The 18,091-nt window shown below is 34.2% G+C and overlaps 1 protein-coding gene across 1 annotated transcript in view; it reads left to right on the top strand.

The window, feature by feature from the left end:
* LOC134578518 (mucin-5B-like) overlaps positions 1–17,731 on the top strand; it is a 144,203-nt gene extending 126,472 nt beyond the window's left edge. Inside the window, exons 25-28 of the mRNA XM_063437502.1 lie at positions 284–368; positions 1,715–1,752; positions 11,885–12,436; positions 17,682–17,731. Coding sequence (XP_063293572.1) covers positions 284–368; positions 1,715–1,752; positions 11,885–12,436; positions 17,682–17,731 — 725 coding nt within the window. The remainder of the gene's footprint in view (positions 1–283; positions 369–1,714; positions 1,753–11,884; positions 12,437–17,681) is intronic.
* The last annotated feature ends 360 nt before the right edge of the window (positions 17,732–18,091 follow it).

Genomic DNA, 18,091 nt, shown 5'->3' on the forward strand with positions numbered 1-18,091 from the left:
GTCTTTCAATATTCCGTTTTACCAAAAAAAAAAGCTTGTTAAAGGCTGTTTAAAAATCTGTTCAGAGTCTGATAATATTTTTAGGCAGGCATTTTTAACATCTTTATTTTTCTCACTATATAGAACCCTTTCATCTGGTGAAGTAGAAAAATACCCTCATTCAAGTTTAAATGGATGCTCTCTTGTCCTTTGTACAGTTAACACGTTTTTATTCTCTTGGTTCAGTGTATATTTTGTACATGAATATATCTTGGTTAATATGTTGACATATTTTACTTTGCAGGTTGCTATCCAATATGTAGTAGGGAAAGACCATACTTTGATGAAAACACCAAAAGATGTGTTCCAATACTGAACTGCACAACATGGTATGATGACGTTATTTTTATATATTTAAATAGTAGGGACACCAAGGTCTTTTGACAAGTCATATGAATCATTTATACACACACACGTTGTAGTCTCTAGAAATTACACAAACACACACACACACACACACACACAAACACTGTAAATTATTGGTAAAGACATATTTTGTGAATATATAGCTTAGACCCACTTAATAGAGCTTAGAATGCTCTACTGAATGTGTTTTATGGGCATACACATCAGGCTATATGATGAATCTCTTGATGCGCCAGATCATTTAATTGGCAAGCCCTATATTTAACCCTGTAACTTTCCAAAACACCATAAAACCTTTACATGGGGGGGGGGGGGGTATTGTTATACTCGGGAGACTTTGATAAATACCAATATGAGTGTTTTAAAAAGTAAAACTTATCACAACAATGATATCACCAGTAAAAGTGCAGTTTTTGTTTAAAAAAAAAAAAAAAAAACATTTGGTCAGCGTTTGTGACTAAGTGGCTACTACAAAAGACTGGAAATGCCCCATTTTAAACATGTTAACATGGTAACATTGGGTATTTCTAAACTCAGGACAAAATTTAAAAACTATTTAGCATGGGTGTTTTTTGACGGTTGTAGATGCGTAACAGATTTTTGCTGTCAAACTTAGAAAAAGTGTTGTTTTTTTAAAAAAAAAAAAAATCATAATAGTTATTATCATTTTTTATAATAAATTATATGATATGATGAAAATAATGGTATCTGTAAGTAGACCATTTAATGGCGAGAAAAACGTATATAATATGTGTGGGTACAGTCTATGAGTAAGAGGAAATTTACAGCTAAACACAAACACAGCAGAAATGTAAACACAACCCTGGTCCTTGACGGTAAGAAAATGTAAAAGCGGTCTGGTCACTAAGGGGATAAAGGAACCATTGATTTTAAGATTTTTGGATAAGCTTCTCAATTGATCATAACCATTTTAGTATATGGAAATTTTTGTAGACAATCATTTGAAAAGTTTTCCCAACAGATTGTGATAATTTTTATGGAATCCCAGAGAGGTCATATATTTTTCTTAACATCTGGAAGTCAGAACTATATTAAAAACACATGGTCTCTCTGAGGTTCTGTACATTTGAACAGCTTATCTATAAATATTAAATGGAGGCCTAATATAATAAACTGAAAATGATTAGTGTTGCTACTTCTGTATATTGGTGTATTTCTTCAAAATGTATGAAATATACATTTGAGTGAGATACATGTATCATATACTAACATATTTATGAGACACACTTATTATATACTAACATTATCACAATGCTTAAATAAATTTGCTGTTTTTTTTTCTTTCTAGTGAAGTTGGAGAAACACTTTGCGATGGAAAATCAGAACGTAATTAATTTATTTGCTTATTTGTTCAAACTGTTAACAAACAATATCATACCATACTCAGTCAAACAAATGTACTTATAGCACATATGGCTATGTATAATTTAATGGAGTACTGACAATTTATAAAATCCTAATGTAATAAGCTTTAAAAAACATTAAAAAGAAGAAAAGCTATATGTAAAAATAGTGAAGAAGTAAATACAGTAGTTTTGGGTTTTTTTTTGCAGCAAAGTTATGTCAAAAATAGTATTCATTAACCCCTTCAGGACGGAGTCAATAGTGCACGTTCTGATCAAAACAAAACGTAAACAAAAACTGGAATTTGCGCTATATGTCTGTTCAACCGTAGTTCCCCTCTTTCATATTATATGCACCCACACTTATTATATATCATTTTGTTCAGGAGAAACAGGGCTTTAATCTATCATTAACTATTCATATATGGAACATCATTTATTATGAATAAAAGTAAAAAAAATGTGAGAAAATAAGATTTTTTTTTTTAAATTTGCATTTCCGTCTGACATTTTAACTGTGAATGTCATAATACTGTTAGGTTTTACTGCAAAAAAAATGCACATATTTGTAATCAGCGATGTCTCACGGGTACAACAGTACCCCCCATTAACAGGTTTTATTGTGTTTTGGAAAGTTACAGGGTCAAATATAGAACATTACATTTTCAAATTGAAATTTTCCAGATTAGTAATGTTACCTTTGAGACGGTGTGGTAGCCCAGGAATGAGAATTACCCCCATAATGGCATACCATTTGAAAAAGTAGACAAGCCAAGGTATTGAAAGTGGGGTATGTTTAGTCTTTTTTAGTAGCCACTTAGTCACAAACACTGGCCAAAGTTAGCGTTCATATTTGTTTTTGTGTGAAAAAAGCAAAAAACTAATATTTGGCCAGTGTTTGTGACTAAGTGGCTACTAAGAAAGACTGGACATACCCCACTTGCAATACCTCGGGTTGTCTACTTTTGCAAATGGTATGCCATCATGGGGGTAATTCTCATTCCTGGGCTACCATACGCTCTCAAAGGCAACATAACCAATCTGGCAAATTTCAATGTGAAAAGAATGAAATGCAAGCCTTATATGTGACTCTCTAACTTTCCAAAACACCATAAAACCTGTACATGGGGGGTACTGTTATTCTCGGGAGACTTCACTAAACACAAATATTAGTGTTTTAAAACAGTAAAACATATTACAACAATAATATAGACCATAAAAGTGCAGTTCGCTTGTAAAAAATTCAAAAAACGTCACTTTTACTTAAAATATCATCGTTGTAATACAATTTACCAGTTTGAAACACAAATATTTGAGTTCAGCGAAGTCTCCCGAGTAAAACAGTACCCCCTATATACAGGTTTTATGGTGTCTTGGAGAGTTAAAGGGTCAAATATAGTGCTAGCGAATTAAATTCTCTGCACTTTCTCCCTGTGTTGTCAGGCATGTCAATCAAATTTTAATTAATCAAATCACATAATTACGTTAAAAGATTATTTAAATATACATGTAGAATTTTAATATATATGCTTTTATAGGTATTTAAATTCTACGTGTATACTAATGTAATCTTTTATGTAATTATATGTATTTATCTATATATATATATTTGCGGATATTTGTATTTTATATATATATAGATATATATAGAATGTCATTCTAAGTGTATTTTGTTACCGATATATATATATTAATAACAAAATACAGTTAGAATGAAATTACATATGCATATATAATTTATATTAAATTTTGTTTCAATATTTTATTTATTTATTTTATTATTTTATTTATTTATTATTTTAATTATACATATTTATATATAAAATATATATGTACATCTATTATATATATAATATATATACATATTATATATATGTAACGTCATTCTAAGTGTATTTTAATATTAATATATATACTTATATTAATATTAAAATACACTTTGTATGACGTTACATATATATAATATGTACATATATTATATATATAATATATATACATATTATATATATATAAAAATATATTTAATTTATTTTTACACTTGTCTTTTATTTATTTTTTATACTTCCCACCAGCAGGGGGACTGTCTGATATTTCAAACAGTCCCCCTGCTGGCAGATCCACAGCCAGCTATAGGGGGCCATGTGATCGCTCTTTGAGAGCGATCACATGGCCCCCGGGGGCCTGATTTGCCGTGGGAGGGCTGCCTGGGCTGTGAGGCAGTCCTCCCGAAGCGGATCGCGGCGGAGGTAAGTACATCTTACCTCTTGGGGCTACAAGCCGTTACGGCGTGCTATGCCGTCATAACGGCTTTAAAGCCCACTTAACCCGTAACGGCGTTAAGGGGTTAAATTATTGAATTTGTTCTGGTGAGTAGAATCATTACCTTCAGGCTTTTTGCTGTAAGCACTGTCTTTTCAGAGAAAATGCAGTGTTTACATTACAGCCTAGTGATAACTTCACAGGCCACTCCTCAGATAGCTGTTAGAGATCCTTCCTGGGTCATGGCTGCCTAAAATGCATCCAAAGATTCAGTGTCTCCTCCCTCTGCATGCAGACACTGAACTTTCCTCATTCATTGATCCAATTCATCTCTATGAGGAGATGCTGATTGGCCAGGGCTGTGTTTGAATTGTGCTGGTTCTGCCCCTGATCTGCCTCTTTGTCAGTATCAGCCAATCCTATGGGGAAGCATTGTGATTGGATCAGGCTACCACTTATGCTGATGTCAGCAAGCAGTGGGCAGGTCTAAAGGAAACAGGGACAAAATAAGCAGGTGTAGACTTGAATACAAGTAAGATCTTACTATATTTAGGGAGGTATGAGGGGACCAGGAGGGCTAGATGGTGGTTTTAACACTATAGGGTCAGGAATACATGTTTGTGTTCTCGACCCAATAGTGCTCCTTTAATTGATGTAACTTTGCATTTACACCAATTGTGCTCCAAAGGAAACCACAGAAACCAAGAAATATTTAGGTATTTACTAGACATAGTCTGTGGTTTCATTGATGTCCCTTTAAAATGTCCTGTTACTGGTGGGAATGGTACAGCTAATGAGGCCAGGCATAGGATCTCACTAAGTGAGTGCCCCCATAAAATGAACAATAAGAGCAACACCATGTGCCACTCTATCTCCGGATACTGAAATTAAAAGTAAAATAAAGTAATGCGTGCTCAGTATTTAATTTACAAGCTCAGTGTGTCCAACCTCAATGAGCATGTAATATCTTTCTAATAAACCCATTTTGCCCCCTTTTGCTTTCCCTGTGACCACGAACCTTTCTTTGCCTGACCTTGCCTATGGATTTCCTTACTTGATTTGACACTTGGAATAAAAAAAAGACTTGCTTAAAGAAGTAACATGCTTTTTCACAATCCCCTGCTTACTGAGCCCATTTACTCTAAACCATGACAATAAAAAAAACCCACATTTTGTAGGTATGTGACAAAAAACAAGCGGAGGACATAATCATTAGTTAAAACTCAAATTGTTGTGATAGGGAATAAAGAGGAAATATATATATATATATATATATATATATATATATAATTTTATATTGCGTAGTTGTCCACATTTGTAGGGTATCCTGGCAATTTTCAGCAGGTGGAGCTTATTCATACTTTGATACATTTTCAAAAGGTATTAGAATATTTGTTTGTGATTATTTTTCATGCTTAGCTTACTTTAGTTTTTTGCAGGAAATTTCTGGAAAGAAACTTAGCAGCCAGCGGTTGGTCAGATCTGGCTATCAGGAGAATCTTCTTTCACATTCCTGACTTGAATAAATAACCTGGGTCATTATGATTAGTTGGATAAATGTTGCTATAGGAAATAACAGGTTATATTTGTTAAATGTTATCTTCAGCATTTTTTAGTTGTAAGTGATCAGTTTCAGCCAGTTGTTGTAGGTGACATTACAACTAACGAAAATTTAGTGAATAGTCAAGTTGAACATTTAAGCTAATAGACAATTACATCAGCTAGATACAAAACAAGGGAAACTTCAAATTTTTTTATATATTTGTACATTTGCAAACAATTTGGTTAAAAAACTAAATAGATCAATAAAGTCAACTTTAATATTAGCTTTCTAGAGACAATTCTCTAATTAAATAAAATTCTCCATGAGGAAAACTGTTTAATAAGTCAAAAGGCATAAACATTTACTTTAGAAAAAAAAAACATGATTTATTTTTAGTTTATATTTTTTTTTTTACAAGTGCAAAATTTCCACTCATGTGGTTTAAAATCTAAATCTAATTACATATTACTGTGTAACCGAAGTACAATTTTTAGAAAATGCTAGAGATTTTGATAAACAGACATACAGGATTGGAAAACTGAAAGGTTAACATTAATTGTCTAACTTCTACTAATTGTTGTAAAGTATAAATGCAAGAGGAGGAAATCGGTTAAGAACACTGGTGTTATTTAGCATGACAAAAACATGTGCTATGCTTGGAAAAAGTTCTATATAAGGGCAAATCCCCATTTAAACCAGGGGTAGTCAACCTTTTAATACCTACTGCCCACTTTTGTATCTTTGTTGATGGTAAAAATCACCTTACCGCCCACTAGTGCCGCAGTCACAAATTTTATACCACAAGTTATTTTTTTTTAAAAAAAGAAGGGGTTTTAATATGTACTTAAGTTTATCTATTTCTTTCCCCTTTTTTCTATTCTACTTTTTTTTCTGTGTGGGTGAGGGGTGCAGTGTGTGAAGGGTGTACTGTGTGAGAGGTAGTGTATGTATGTGAAGGGTGCAGTGTATGTGTGTGTGTGATGTTGTGTGTGAGGGTTGCTGTGCATGTGTGAAGTGGGCAGTGCATGTGTGAAGTGGGTAGTGTGTGAGTGGTGGAGTGTGTGAGGGGGCAGTCTGTGTGTGCGTGAGGGGGGCAGTGTGTGTGTGAGTAGGCAGTTTTTGTGTGTGTGTGAGGGTCAGTCTGTGTGTGAGGGAGGCAGTGTGTGTGAGTGGGCAGTCTGTGTGTGTGTGTGTGTGTGCGTGTGTGAGAGAGGAGGGCAATCTGTGTGTGTGTGTGTGTGAGGGGAGCAGTCTGTATGTATGTGAAGGGTGCAGTGTGTGTGTGTGTGGTGCTGTGCATAAGGGTTGCTGTGCATGTGTGAAGTGGGCAGCACATGTGTGAAGCGGGCAGTGTGTGAGGGGTGGAGTGTGTGAGGGGGCAGTGTGTGTGTATGTGAGGGGTGTAGTGTGTATGTGAAGGGGCAGTCTGTCTGTGTGTGTGAGGGGGCATTTTGTGTGAGGGGGCAGTCTGTGTGTGTGTGTGTGTGTAGGGAAGTGTGTGTGAGGGGTGTAGTGTGTGTTTGTGTGTGAAGGCTGCATAGGGCCTATGCTGTATGTCGGTGGGTGAGATGTGAATATATATATATATATATATATATATTTATTTATTTTTTTTTATATATAAATTTACATGGTTACATATGATTCAAGAAATAGTAGTAGTAAATTTAGCCTTAACCATGTTTACTATAAAGTACAATCAAAAATTCTTATAAAACTAAGAATAAAATAATTTAACAAACAAGACAAAAAAAGTAAGAAACAATTTAAAGATGGGTTGGCAGGGAGACCTAGTTAGTTAATTTATATGTAGATCAGGGATTAAGGTTTAAAAAAAAAATAATTTTGTCACAAGCCCACCACATATGAAGCAAACTACCGTTAAATTTTTTATACCTCCGGCATAGAGGGTTGTCTTTTGCATTAAATTTAAATAATTTTTCAGGATATTAGTGCCATCTATATACAACTTTAAAGTGCAGTTCTTGAAGGGACAAGCAGTAAGTTATCTTACCCAATTGGGACCAGCTTTCCCACCATAAATCTTTATCTATTTGACTTGATAATTCCTTTCCCCATGTTTCTAAAGCTTTAACCTTTTTCATAGGGTTCAGGAACTCAAGTAAATCATACCATGCTCTCACAGTTTTTTTATTGGAATTATTGCACAAGAGTCTGTCAAGATGATCTTTTTGTTTTTTATTTTGTAGTTCGATCATTTTTGAGCCGAAGTAATATTTAATTCTAATTAAAGAAACATGTTCTTTAACTGTAATGCCAAACTCTCTTTGGAGTTGGCAGAGTGTTTTAAATTTCCTTGATAAATATAGGTCCTGAATTCTTAAATTAGTTTTTTGAAGAGTTAAGGGAAGTTTAAAGTCAATCATGTTGTATTCCAGCGCTTCTAATGGGGAGGTCATTGCGCATTTATTAACTATATGGATTTTTTTCTTGAAATGAAACCAATCATCTAAGATATTAGTCAAAACAATACAATCAGCTTTAATCAGGATCTTATTTAATTCAGATTGTTTGCACCATAATAAGGTTTCTAGATGATCAACTTTCAATAAGGATTGTTCTATTTTATACCAGTCTTGGTCTTTTTGGGATGTTATTTATATTTGAGTGGCATGGGTCAAACTATTTGCCAGTTGGTATCTAAAGATGTCTGGGAAGTTGACTCCACCCTGAGGTTTTTTCTTTGGTGCAAGTGATATCTAGGGATACGAGGTATTTTATTACGCCAAAGAAACTTTTCCACCAGTGTTTGAAATTGTTTAAAAAAATTATATGGTGCTTTAACTGGAATCATCCTAAAATTGTAAATCCAAATAGGTAATATGCAAGATTTAATTACGTTCACTTTTCCCATCCATGAAGAAAAGACATCCTTGCATGATTTCAATTTTAAAGTTAGCTCCCTTATTAAACCCCCAAAATTAGATTCTGCCAAGTTTTGTAATTGTTTAAGAATCGTTATGTCTAGATATTTTAACCCTTCTTGTGGCCAATGGAAGCCGTATGTTTGTTTTAATATAGCTATCTGATCGGACGCCATGCTATATGTAATGGCCTGTGTTTTTTCAATATTTAATTTGTAATTTGACACTCCGCCATATATATATATATATATAGTGTATCTAGTAAAACTTTCAAAGAAGTTTCAGGATATGTAATTATTAGAATGATATCGTCTGCATATGCTGGTTATTTATTTTCACTCCTTTTATATTGCCTTCCTGCCTTATTCTTTGAAGTAAAGGCTCTAGGATTAAAACATATAGCATTGGTGCTAATGGGCATCCTTGCCTTGTTCCGTTATTTACATGAAAACTGTTTGTTAAAAATCTCTGACCTGAAATTATAGCAGATAGGGTAGAGTAAGTAGCCATTATTGCGTCCACTATTAAGTTACCAAATTTAAACTTATTCAATACTTCCTGAAGAAAGATGTGAAAATATATCTTAATGTCTATCCCTCCCTCCCTCTTACCTTTTACCAGAAAGGTGGGACATAATGCTCCTCCGGCTGCAGGCTGACTCTCTTGTCCTTCTGCAAGCACAGCACTGTATCGGAGCGTTGCCATGGTAACCATGACAAGCCTGCTCTCGGGAGGAATATAGAGCCTCCCAGGCCCTTCCTCTGATGGAACTAAGTGGCAGCGGGTCAGTGAAGGAGATATTTGATCTCCTCACCAGCCCGAGAGGGCTTACATCAAGGCTGGCTCTGCATGGGCTGGCAGGGGAGATGAAAGGATCTCCGCTGCAGCCTTGGTCTATGGCCACTGGATGTTTTCTTCAGAACCCACCACCACTCACCTGATATCCCAAAACCACCCACTAGTGGGCGGTAAGGACCAGGTAGACTACCCCTGATTTAAACCAATAGGATGTCTCTCAACATTTAACACTTTGCAACCAGAATGGTAATGGTACATGAGTATGTAAGTTGAGTGCTAAGAAATTGTGTGTATACAAAATGTAATACGCACTCACCCTACACAGAGAGAAAGAACTTTTAAGCATGTATATATTGAAACACTCACCTGGTATAGAGCCATTTCGGACCGGCTATAGAATATGGTACCTTGAAAAAGAATAGACCAGACAGATAAAGAGGATATTGCTGGTAGATGTGTCAAGTACAATTTATTGAACCATAAAATAAAAAATGCTTTAGAAGCAAGCTAAAAGCAATTGAAACAGAAAAACAATAAAAAGCAATATAAATTCCTCTGGATCCGAGACTGGTTTCGACAAATCAAGGCTTCCTTAATCTGAAACTATCTTACCTGTGCTATCAATCACTTTTGAAGTGTGCAATTTGCATGTAATTATTGCCTCAGCCAATCAAAAGATTGATATAAGTGTATGTGTACGAGTGTGTGTTTGTGTGTATATATAAATATATATATATTCCAAAACGTAAGTTTGGCACTTTCCCCAATAGTTGAAATCGTCAGCTACTGCCCGGGTGCAGACCCATGATGTATATATAGAAAAATCATAAAGGTGCACTCTAGGATTTAAAAATTATAATTTATAATTTTCAAATCCCGGAGTGCTCCTTTATGATATATATATATATATTGTTCACGTAGAGATTGTAGCCGTATTAGTCCAGTGATGTAGATGTAAAAAACAGATACAATTTGTATCTTGTAATACCTTTTTTATTGGACTAACAGAATTTTTTAATGACAAGCTTTCAGGATAACCTCCCTGTCTCAAGTCTGAAGCATTTCTTAGCAAGAAGACACAATTTGATGTGTTGTCTTGCTCAAAAATGCTTCAGACTTTAGAAAGGGAGGTTATCCCGAAAGCTTGTCATTAAAAAATTCTGTTAGTCCAATAAAAAAGGTATTACAAGATATGAATGTTATCTGTTTTTTACATATATATATATATATATATATATATATATATATATATATATATATGTGTGTGTGTGTGTGTGTATACACACATATAAACATATTGTTCATTGTTTTATGGTTGTGTTTAGATAACTTAATTTAGGTTAAATCCCTCTTTTTATATTCAACATAATAGAGCTAATGTTGCATCTTTTTCAACATCTAGAAACTTTGAATAAATAACCCATGATGTCTCTCTTATTTTGCCTTTAAATAGAATGCCTATGCTGCTACAACAGAACCACCTACCAATTCATGCAAGAAATATCTACTATAATTGATTGGCAGCCATGCATAATAGGATACTGTGGAGCTAATGGAGAAATCATTGTGTCACAAAATGGATGTGGAGTAATCCCCACTGTGTCTGCCAGTTCAGGTAAAGACATTATCAGAGGTTTTTTTTTTATTAACATGATAATTCAAAGTAAATTCAAAGAGAATATCAAATTTCAGGCCAAAGTAGACGAACCAAAAGCATAGCTGACTTAGACAATTTTTCCAGTTCAGCTACTCTGATTTTAAATTTTAAACTCACTTTTAATTCTCACTTTAGTGAATAGTCCTACTTTTGTATGAGTCCCAACAGCCCTCTGCCTTTGTTGCATGTTCCTAAAAGTTATTAAGAACACAGTTTAAATTCACTCTTAAACTATTCATAAAATATTTAATTTCATTGATCCAAGGTCTCAAATAAAAAAGAGCTGTAAAATCTTAGCGTATTCAGTCTGTTAATGTTTGTTTTACTGATAAGTGCTCCCGTGGACATCATTGCCATAGACAGCTGCATGAACAAGTAGCAGCAGCCATACTTAAAGTTCTGTGTTATCAAATATTTAGTATTAAATAACAATGCTTGCCAAATTGTTAAAATAATTTGCAGAACTACAAAGCTGGAAAGTGTAATGTTTATCATGTGTATTCAAAACTTGAAAAGACTACTAAAGGTGTGGTTGCAACAAAGCAAAACTTTCCCATGACAGCTCAAGCTAATATAACAAAACCAATACCTGGTTCTGACGGCAGATAACAACTGTTTGTCCCATCTACTCTGCCCAAAAATGTGTCACATTGCATACAGAAAGACTGTGTGGAGTCTAGGAGATGCAAGCTCAAATTATGTTGCAGCACTATACATCTGGACTCTGACAAACGTATCGTAACACAGTCCCTTTAATATGCATGCAACATCTTCAGTACCTTATATAACTCTTACTACTCCTAATAAATGTTGCATATTCTTGGGTGGCATTTTTCCTATGCACACTTGATTTGAAAAATAATCGCTAAGTTGGTGAATTTGCAAATGCATTTACATTTAACAGCTAACCTGTACATGCATTGTATTGTACTAATGCTTTCACACTTCATACATGGTTGTATACCCCCTGCAGGTCTGACCTCCACTAAAGGTGGGATTACATCTAATGAAAGTATTCCCAAGACAATTCCAGCTAATGTAACAAAGTCCATATCTGAATTTTCAAGTCCTAAAGGAAGCACCTACAGCATAATATCACATTTACCCACTTCCAAGAATGTATCATACACTAATCTATTCCCAACATCTACAGCAGCTAAAATGTCCAGTGCTAGGATGCCAAGTAGCAAGCGCCCACCATCTACAGCACAACCCACTGCTCTAATAACGAAGGAAACGCAATTTAACCCTACATCAAAAATGTCACCCCCTTACACTGGTGTAATGGTAACTTCCAAGATTTCAGTGACAAATAAGACAGCACAGGCCTCAACCGCTCTAGATTTTACACCTACAAATATTCAGGAAACAAACATCACCTTGTCAAGTGCAGCCACTCATAGCTTTCCACCTTATACTCAAGTGTTGGCAAAGACTACAGTGGAAAAAAAGAAAAATGCTACAACAAAATCTACAGAAGTGCCATTTACTGAAGGAACTTCACGTCTGCTAACATTACAAAAGGGTGAGTATAACCCCAAAATCTCGCTTCCTTTAAAATGGCCGATCATATGAGATGTTTAAGACTGAAAAAAACATTGATTTTGTTTTTATTTTTTTAGCAGATCTGTACTGTATTCTTTTCTTAATAGTTTTAAACATAAAACAATTAAAGTTTTTGTTGATTTTTTTTATAGTGTCATGACAATCACTCTTTTTAATTATTTACAGGGTTATTTACTAAAGAGAGAATTCAAAGTTAATTTAAAATTTAAGGCCAGAGTAGAAGAATTGGAAGCATAGCTGTCTTAACAAATTTTGCTAGTTTGATTATTTTGACCTTAAATTGGAAATTCACTTCTAATTCACTTATAATTCTCACTTTAGTGAATAACCCTGTTAGGGTATTTCTCATTACAAATAGAAATGTTCATGAAAGGTCCCTTTCCCAAAAGGGCATGTATGCCATTTTGGTAAAAAGGTCCACAACTATCATGATTATTAGAAACACTATAATGAAGAAGGTAAACAACAATATTCATCCAGGATCATCAAGGGACAGGAAATGCTTGTTCTTAGACATGACCATTTGATGTGTTGCTTAAACATATTGAAGACCAACAAACTAATCAGCGTATCACTCATTTGCTATTGGTAACATGAAACATGCTTGATTGCAAGAGATAATTGTACAACAAAAAGTAGCAATTCCATAGAAATGATACAGAGGACTGGCAAAACAGATCATTGCAAGGATAGAAGAAATAATTTGTCAAACAGATTAAGGTTAATTTTTATGGCAACCAGAGAGGAAGTTTAGTCAACCTCTTCTCAAATGGCCCTTGGAAAAATAGCCCAACCTATAAAGTTACAAGATTAAAATACACTTTAAAAGTTACAAAAAAAAAATGAAATAAAAAGGACAGGGCTGCATTAAAATATGCTCTTAAAGTTATACAGAGAAGATAACAACCCATTTAAATATGTTGTTTTTACATCTTGCTTAAATAGTAAACCATACTTTATTAACAATTGCAACACCATTTTATCAGCTATAACTCTGAAATGTTGCAGTTTACATGACAACTATCTATGCTCTCTTTTTGCCCTGGGAAATTCTTTCATTTTTCAACTCATGCTAAAGTGACACTCCAGACTCTCATTACAACCATTATATGTCTAAGATGGCCAAGATTGTTCATTGTAATGTAATTGGTTGGCTTAAAAATGATTAAATTTAGTGGTGTTTTAGACAGTTATAAAGTTAGACAGTAATAAACCTTGATTTTGATCTAATTTTGTATTTGTGCCCATCCTCAGATAGCTGCCTCGTGATGAGTAGAGATGAATATATATCAGTTGGAAATTGTACCTCACAGGAAAAGATATTGGTTAATTATTGTGAAGGACATTGTGCTACCTCTTCTTGGTATGTTACAATATGTCGAATTGGTTATTTATCTAAAAAAGCACACTTAGCACTGTATCAAATATGATAGTTTGTAGAGACATCTTGTGCAATATTTAATTATATGTTGTAAAAAAGAGACTCAAGTTACTGACAAAGTGGAGTCTTCCACATTTTCCAACTGAATCCAAAACCCAATTGATAATAAAAGTAAAATATATGGACAAGGACAGTATACAATGAAAAGGGGTTAGAGCACTGGTCTTGTAAACCAGGGGTCGTGAGTTCAAATCTCACTGGAGCCTCTTAGACTCCCACACTCTTTCCAAGTCAATCACATTTTCCTTTAGCTTTCTACTTTTATTTAAAAGAAGAATAACTACCACAACAAATAGTCTTAAATTAGAGGGACACAGGTTTAAAAATAATATCAGGAAGTATTACTTTACTGAGAGGGTAGTGGATGCATGGAATAACCTTCCACCTGAAGTGGTAGAGGTTAACACAGTAAAGGAGTTTAAGCATGCGTGGGATAGGCATAAGGCTATCCTAACTATAAGATAAGGCCAGGGACTAATGAAAGAATTTAGAAAACTGGGTAGACTAGATGGGCCGAATGGTTCTTATCTGCCGTCACATTCTATGTTTCTATGACTATTCATTGATATGTTAAATTAATTGAGCCATTAATTAAAATTTTATAGCAATACAATCCATGCCAGTCTCACTATTTTTTTATATAATAATCCTTTCATCAATTTTTGGAAGGATAGATGTACTGTTGCACTGTTTTCTTCCACAGTGAAGGACCACTCAGATGGTCTCAGATAAAAGTGAGTTGACATGGCAATTGACAGTGCCCATTCACCCCTGCCTCCCTGACAAAGTTTTCACACACATCCAGTCTGTAGCGTGATTGACCGTCCTTCAGTGCCACTGGCGCAATTGACTGAATGTGTGCTCTTCTCATGGTTGAAGTGGATCATTATTTGCCCATTGATTTTTTTTAACTTAATGGGACCTATCATAGTATACTTATATTATAGCATACCTAGAGCTCAAAATGTCCACTCATCACTAGCAAATGGTAAATTCACCCCTGAAGGCTACACTATGGCTTGCAGTGGCGAGTCACTTTTTAGACCAGGTTAATAACATAGGAATATAAATTTTAAGCCCTGGTATACTTATATTTATGTTTTCACTATAAATTATATTTAAGTATATAGTAATGAGATATATATATATATAGTCCTACTATTAGTTGAATCTCTGCCTGCAAACTGGCTTTTTAGTGTCTGGAAAACCAGTACATAATCTAGTACGCAATCTTTGCTCTGATGAAAATCTATTTTTCTCTGCTCAAACTGCTATAATACTACCACTTATAGTTTAATTGTGTTTTAGAGCACAACCACAATACTTCAAATATATGAGAACGAATATTTTTTTTCTCCTCAACTGAATAATTGTAAAAATAAAATGCACTTGTCAGGGGGAGAAGTACTACAGATAATACACGTAGGATATTTAATCTAATCCATAGAATAAACATGCATAAATGGGGATCTGTTATTATGGCTCTTGATGCCGAGAAGACCTTTGACAGAGTCAATTGGAGATTCCTCGACTCTGTCATGAGCCAGTTCGGCCTCAAGAGACAATTTAGGAATAAAACCATGCTGCTATATAGGAATTCTACAGCTCAAATAATGAATCCTTACTTTGAATCTGATCCTTTTGAGGTTAAAAAATAGTACTAGACAGGGTTGCCCTTTGGCTCCCTTGCTATATATCCTTGCAATTGAACCCTTAGCTAGTATGATTAGACAGAATGTCAATATAAAGGAGGTTAAGTCATATAATGGAGAAATTTAAAATCTCCCTTTTTGCAGATTATGTGCTTCTCACCTTGACGGTTCCGTTAGTTTCAATCCCATTGGTTTTAGAAACTAAATCTTCCTTTAGTTGCTTTTCAAGATTAATATGAATATTTTACCTAGGGCCCAGGAAGAACTTTTCTTTGATTCCACTTCTCATGGGAAAGAAACAACATTCATTACTTAGGAATTAAAATATCCTTCGATATTGAAAAGCTGATACAAACAAATGATGATACCCTATTAAAGAAACTGCAACAACAGGTGGAAAACTGGAGGATGTTAGAGGCTTCATGGATAGGCAGATTAAATATGATCAAAGCATTTTTAATACCAAAACGTTTGTATAATTTCAGAGCAATCCCCTATAGATTGGGAAAAGGAACCCTTAGTCAGTTTCAAAATCTAATCTCTAAGTATTTTTGGTCAGATAAACAGCCTAGGATAGCTTATGATATCCTTCGAAAGGGCTATTTAAAGGGGGGAATATCCTTCCCGGATGTATATAAAGCCCATGAAGCTTGCATGCTATCATATCTCTTATTGTGGTTAAATTCGGATATGAAAAACCAATCATGGTATATACTAGAGCAAGTAGATAGCACCAGACATAAACTATGTGTTCTTTTTTGCAACATGCAATAGAAGACATAAATGTCCAATCGTGGATTCACTTTGGTATAATGAAGATTTCAGACTTGTGCGATGGGACTAAACCTGTTCCATTTGCAAAGTTACAAGTAAAATATAATCTTCCCTCTAGAGATCTCTTCCAGTACTTAAGGATTAAAAATGTCTTAATGTTGAAAACAATACTTAATAATCATACTATAGATTCCTTTACAAATCTACATAAAAAGAAGGGAGTGATCTCTAGATCTATTAAACTGTTAGAGTCAATGAACCAGGAATCCCATATAGCCTAATTTCTTAAATGGGAACAAGACATTGGGGGATCTTTCTCTCTCCCAGAATGTATCCATAGTTTAGCTCTTTCTGAAATATATCTAAAGATAATATATAGGTGGTATATGGTCCTGGCAAGACTTCACAAAATCTCACTTGATTACCCTAGGGAATGCTGGAGATGTGGGGTGGAGGTAGGTTCTATATATCATGTTTGGTGGGAATGGATGGGATTAAGGAATATTAAAGTTAAAATGCTTAGACTTGTAAATTCCCTTTTTCCGGAAGTAAAAGAAATTAGTCCTCAATTGTTTCTTTTTAATATTGGCTTCCCTTTTCAAGACAAAAATCAAAAATATCTCCTGACCCATATATTCTTTGCTATTAAAATATGTATAGCTAGGGCTTGGAAATCCTCAATTCCTTTACCATGGCAGGAGATTATGGATCAAATAGAATATCAACATAAGATGGAATCTAATCCTATACTGGCACCAGAATGACTTTGGAAAAATTATGGTTATCCTGGACAAACAAATATCCTACAAGATAACAAAGCGTAATGATTCATTTGGCCTGATTTGGCCATATGTCCAGTCTCAGGGACCTCTTTTTTTACCCTTTAATGTTGTCGTTATTAAAATAATTTGAACTTCCAGACAATATTTAGATATTAAATGGACCTGAAACGGGGTTACATATAGAAGCCATTATAGAGACTATACCATAATAAGAGAACCTATGTATAAACGGATGTATATAGGGTGATGTTTTTCTCTGTATGGAAACTTTCTTGCTTCAATGTGACCAAATATAATATGATGTTAACCCTGTTTCTATGCAAACTATGTCTGTCAAAGCTTTTGATTATTGTTATATATTTTAAATAAATAAAATAAATATAAAAAAAAAATGCAGTTTAAATCAGCATTAAGCATTGGGCAATTATTTAATATGCGTTATTATTATGACCACTAATAAATACAAAATTAAATTAAGTACACAGGTAAATGTTAAAAGTGACATTATGGTAGAACATCACTCTAGTGCTAACACAATTAATTCATCTTTTTCAGGTATTCTTTTGGATCCCAAACAATGTCTCGAAAATGTTCATGCTGTCTAGAGACACAAAAAATCAAACGGCAGGTTTTATTGCAGTGCCCTGATGGTGAAATAATAGAACAAACATACCTTCATGTGGATGAATGTTCCTGTGTGCAAATCAATTGCTATGAGGAAAAAGAAAATGTTAATTAAGCATAAGATTTTACAGGACACTCTGATTACATGTCTTATTACAAAGATTGCAAAAACCAACATAATCTTATGGTAGTATTGCACTTATTGGAATTAATTTAAGATTTTACAGATAATCATAATGATTAGAATCTTCAAAAACGAGATTGGTTGAAAGTTGTCCACAAGTGACGCCAGGTTGCTGCACAGTAAATAAATATTAGGAAATATGTAAATGTAATCTGTG

Source organism: Pelobates fuscus, chromosome 12, assembly GCF_036172605.1.
Source record: "Pelobates fuscus isolate aPelFus1 chromosome 12, aPelFus1.pri, whole genome shotgun sequence".
Classification (NCBI taxonomy): Eukaryota; Metazoa; Chordata; class Amphibia; order Anura; family Pelobatidae; genus Pelobates; species Pelobates fuscus.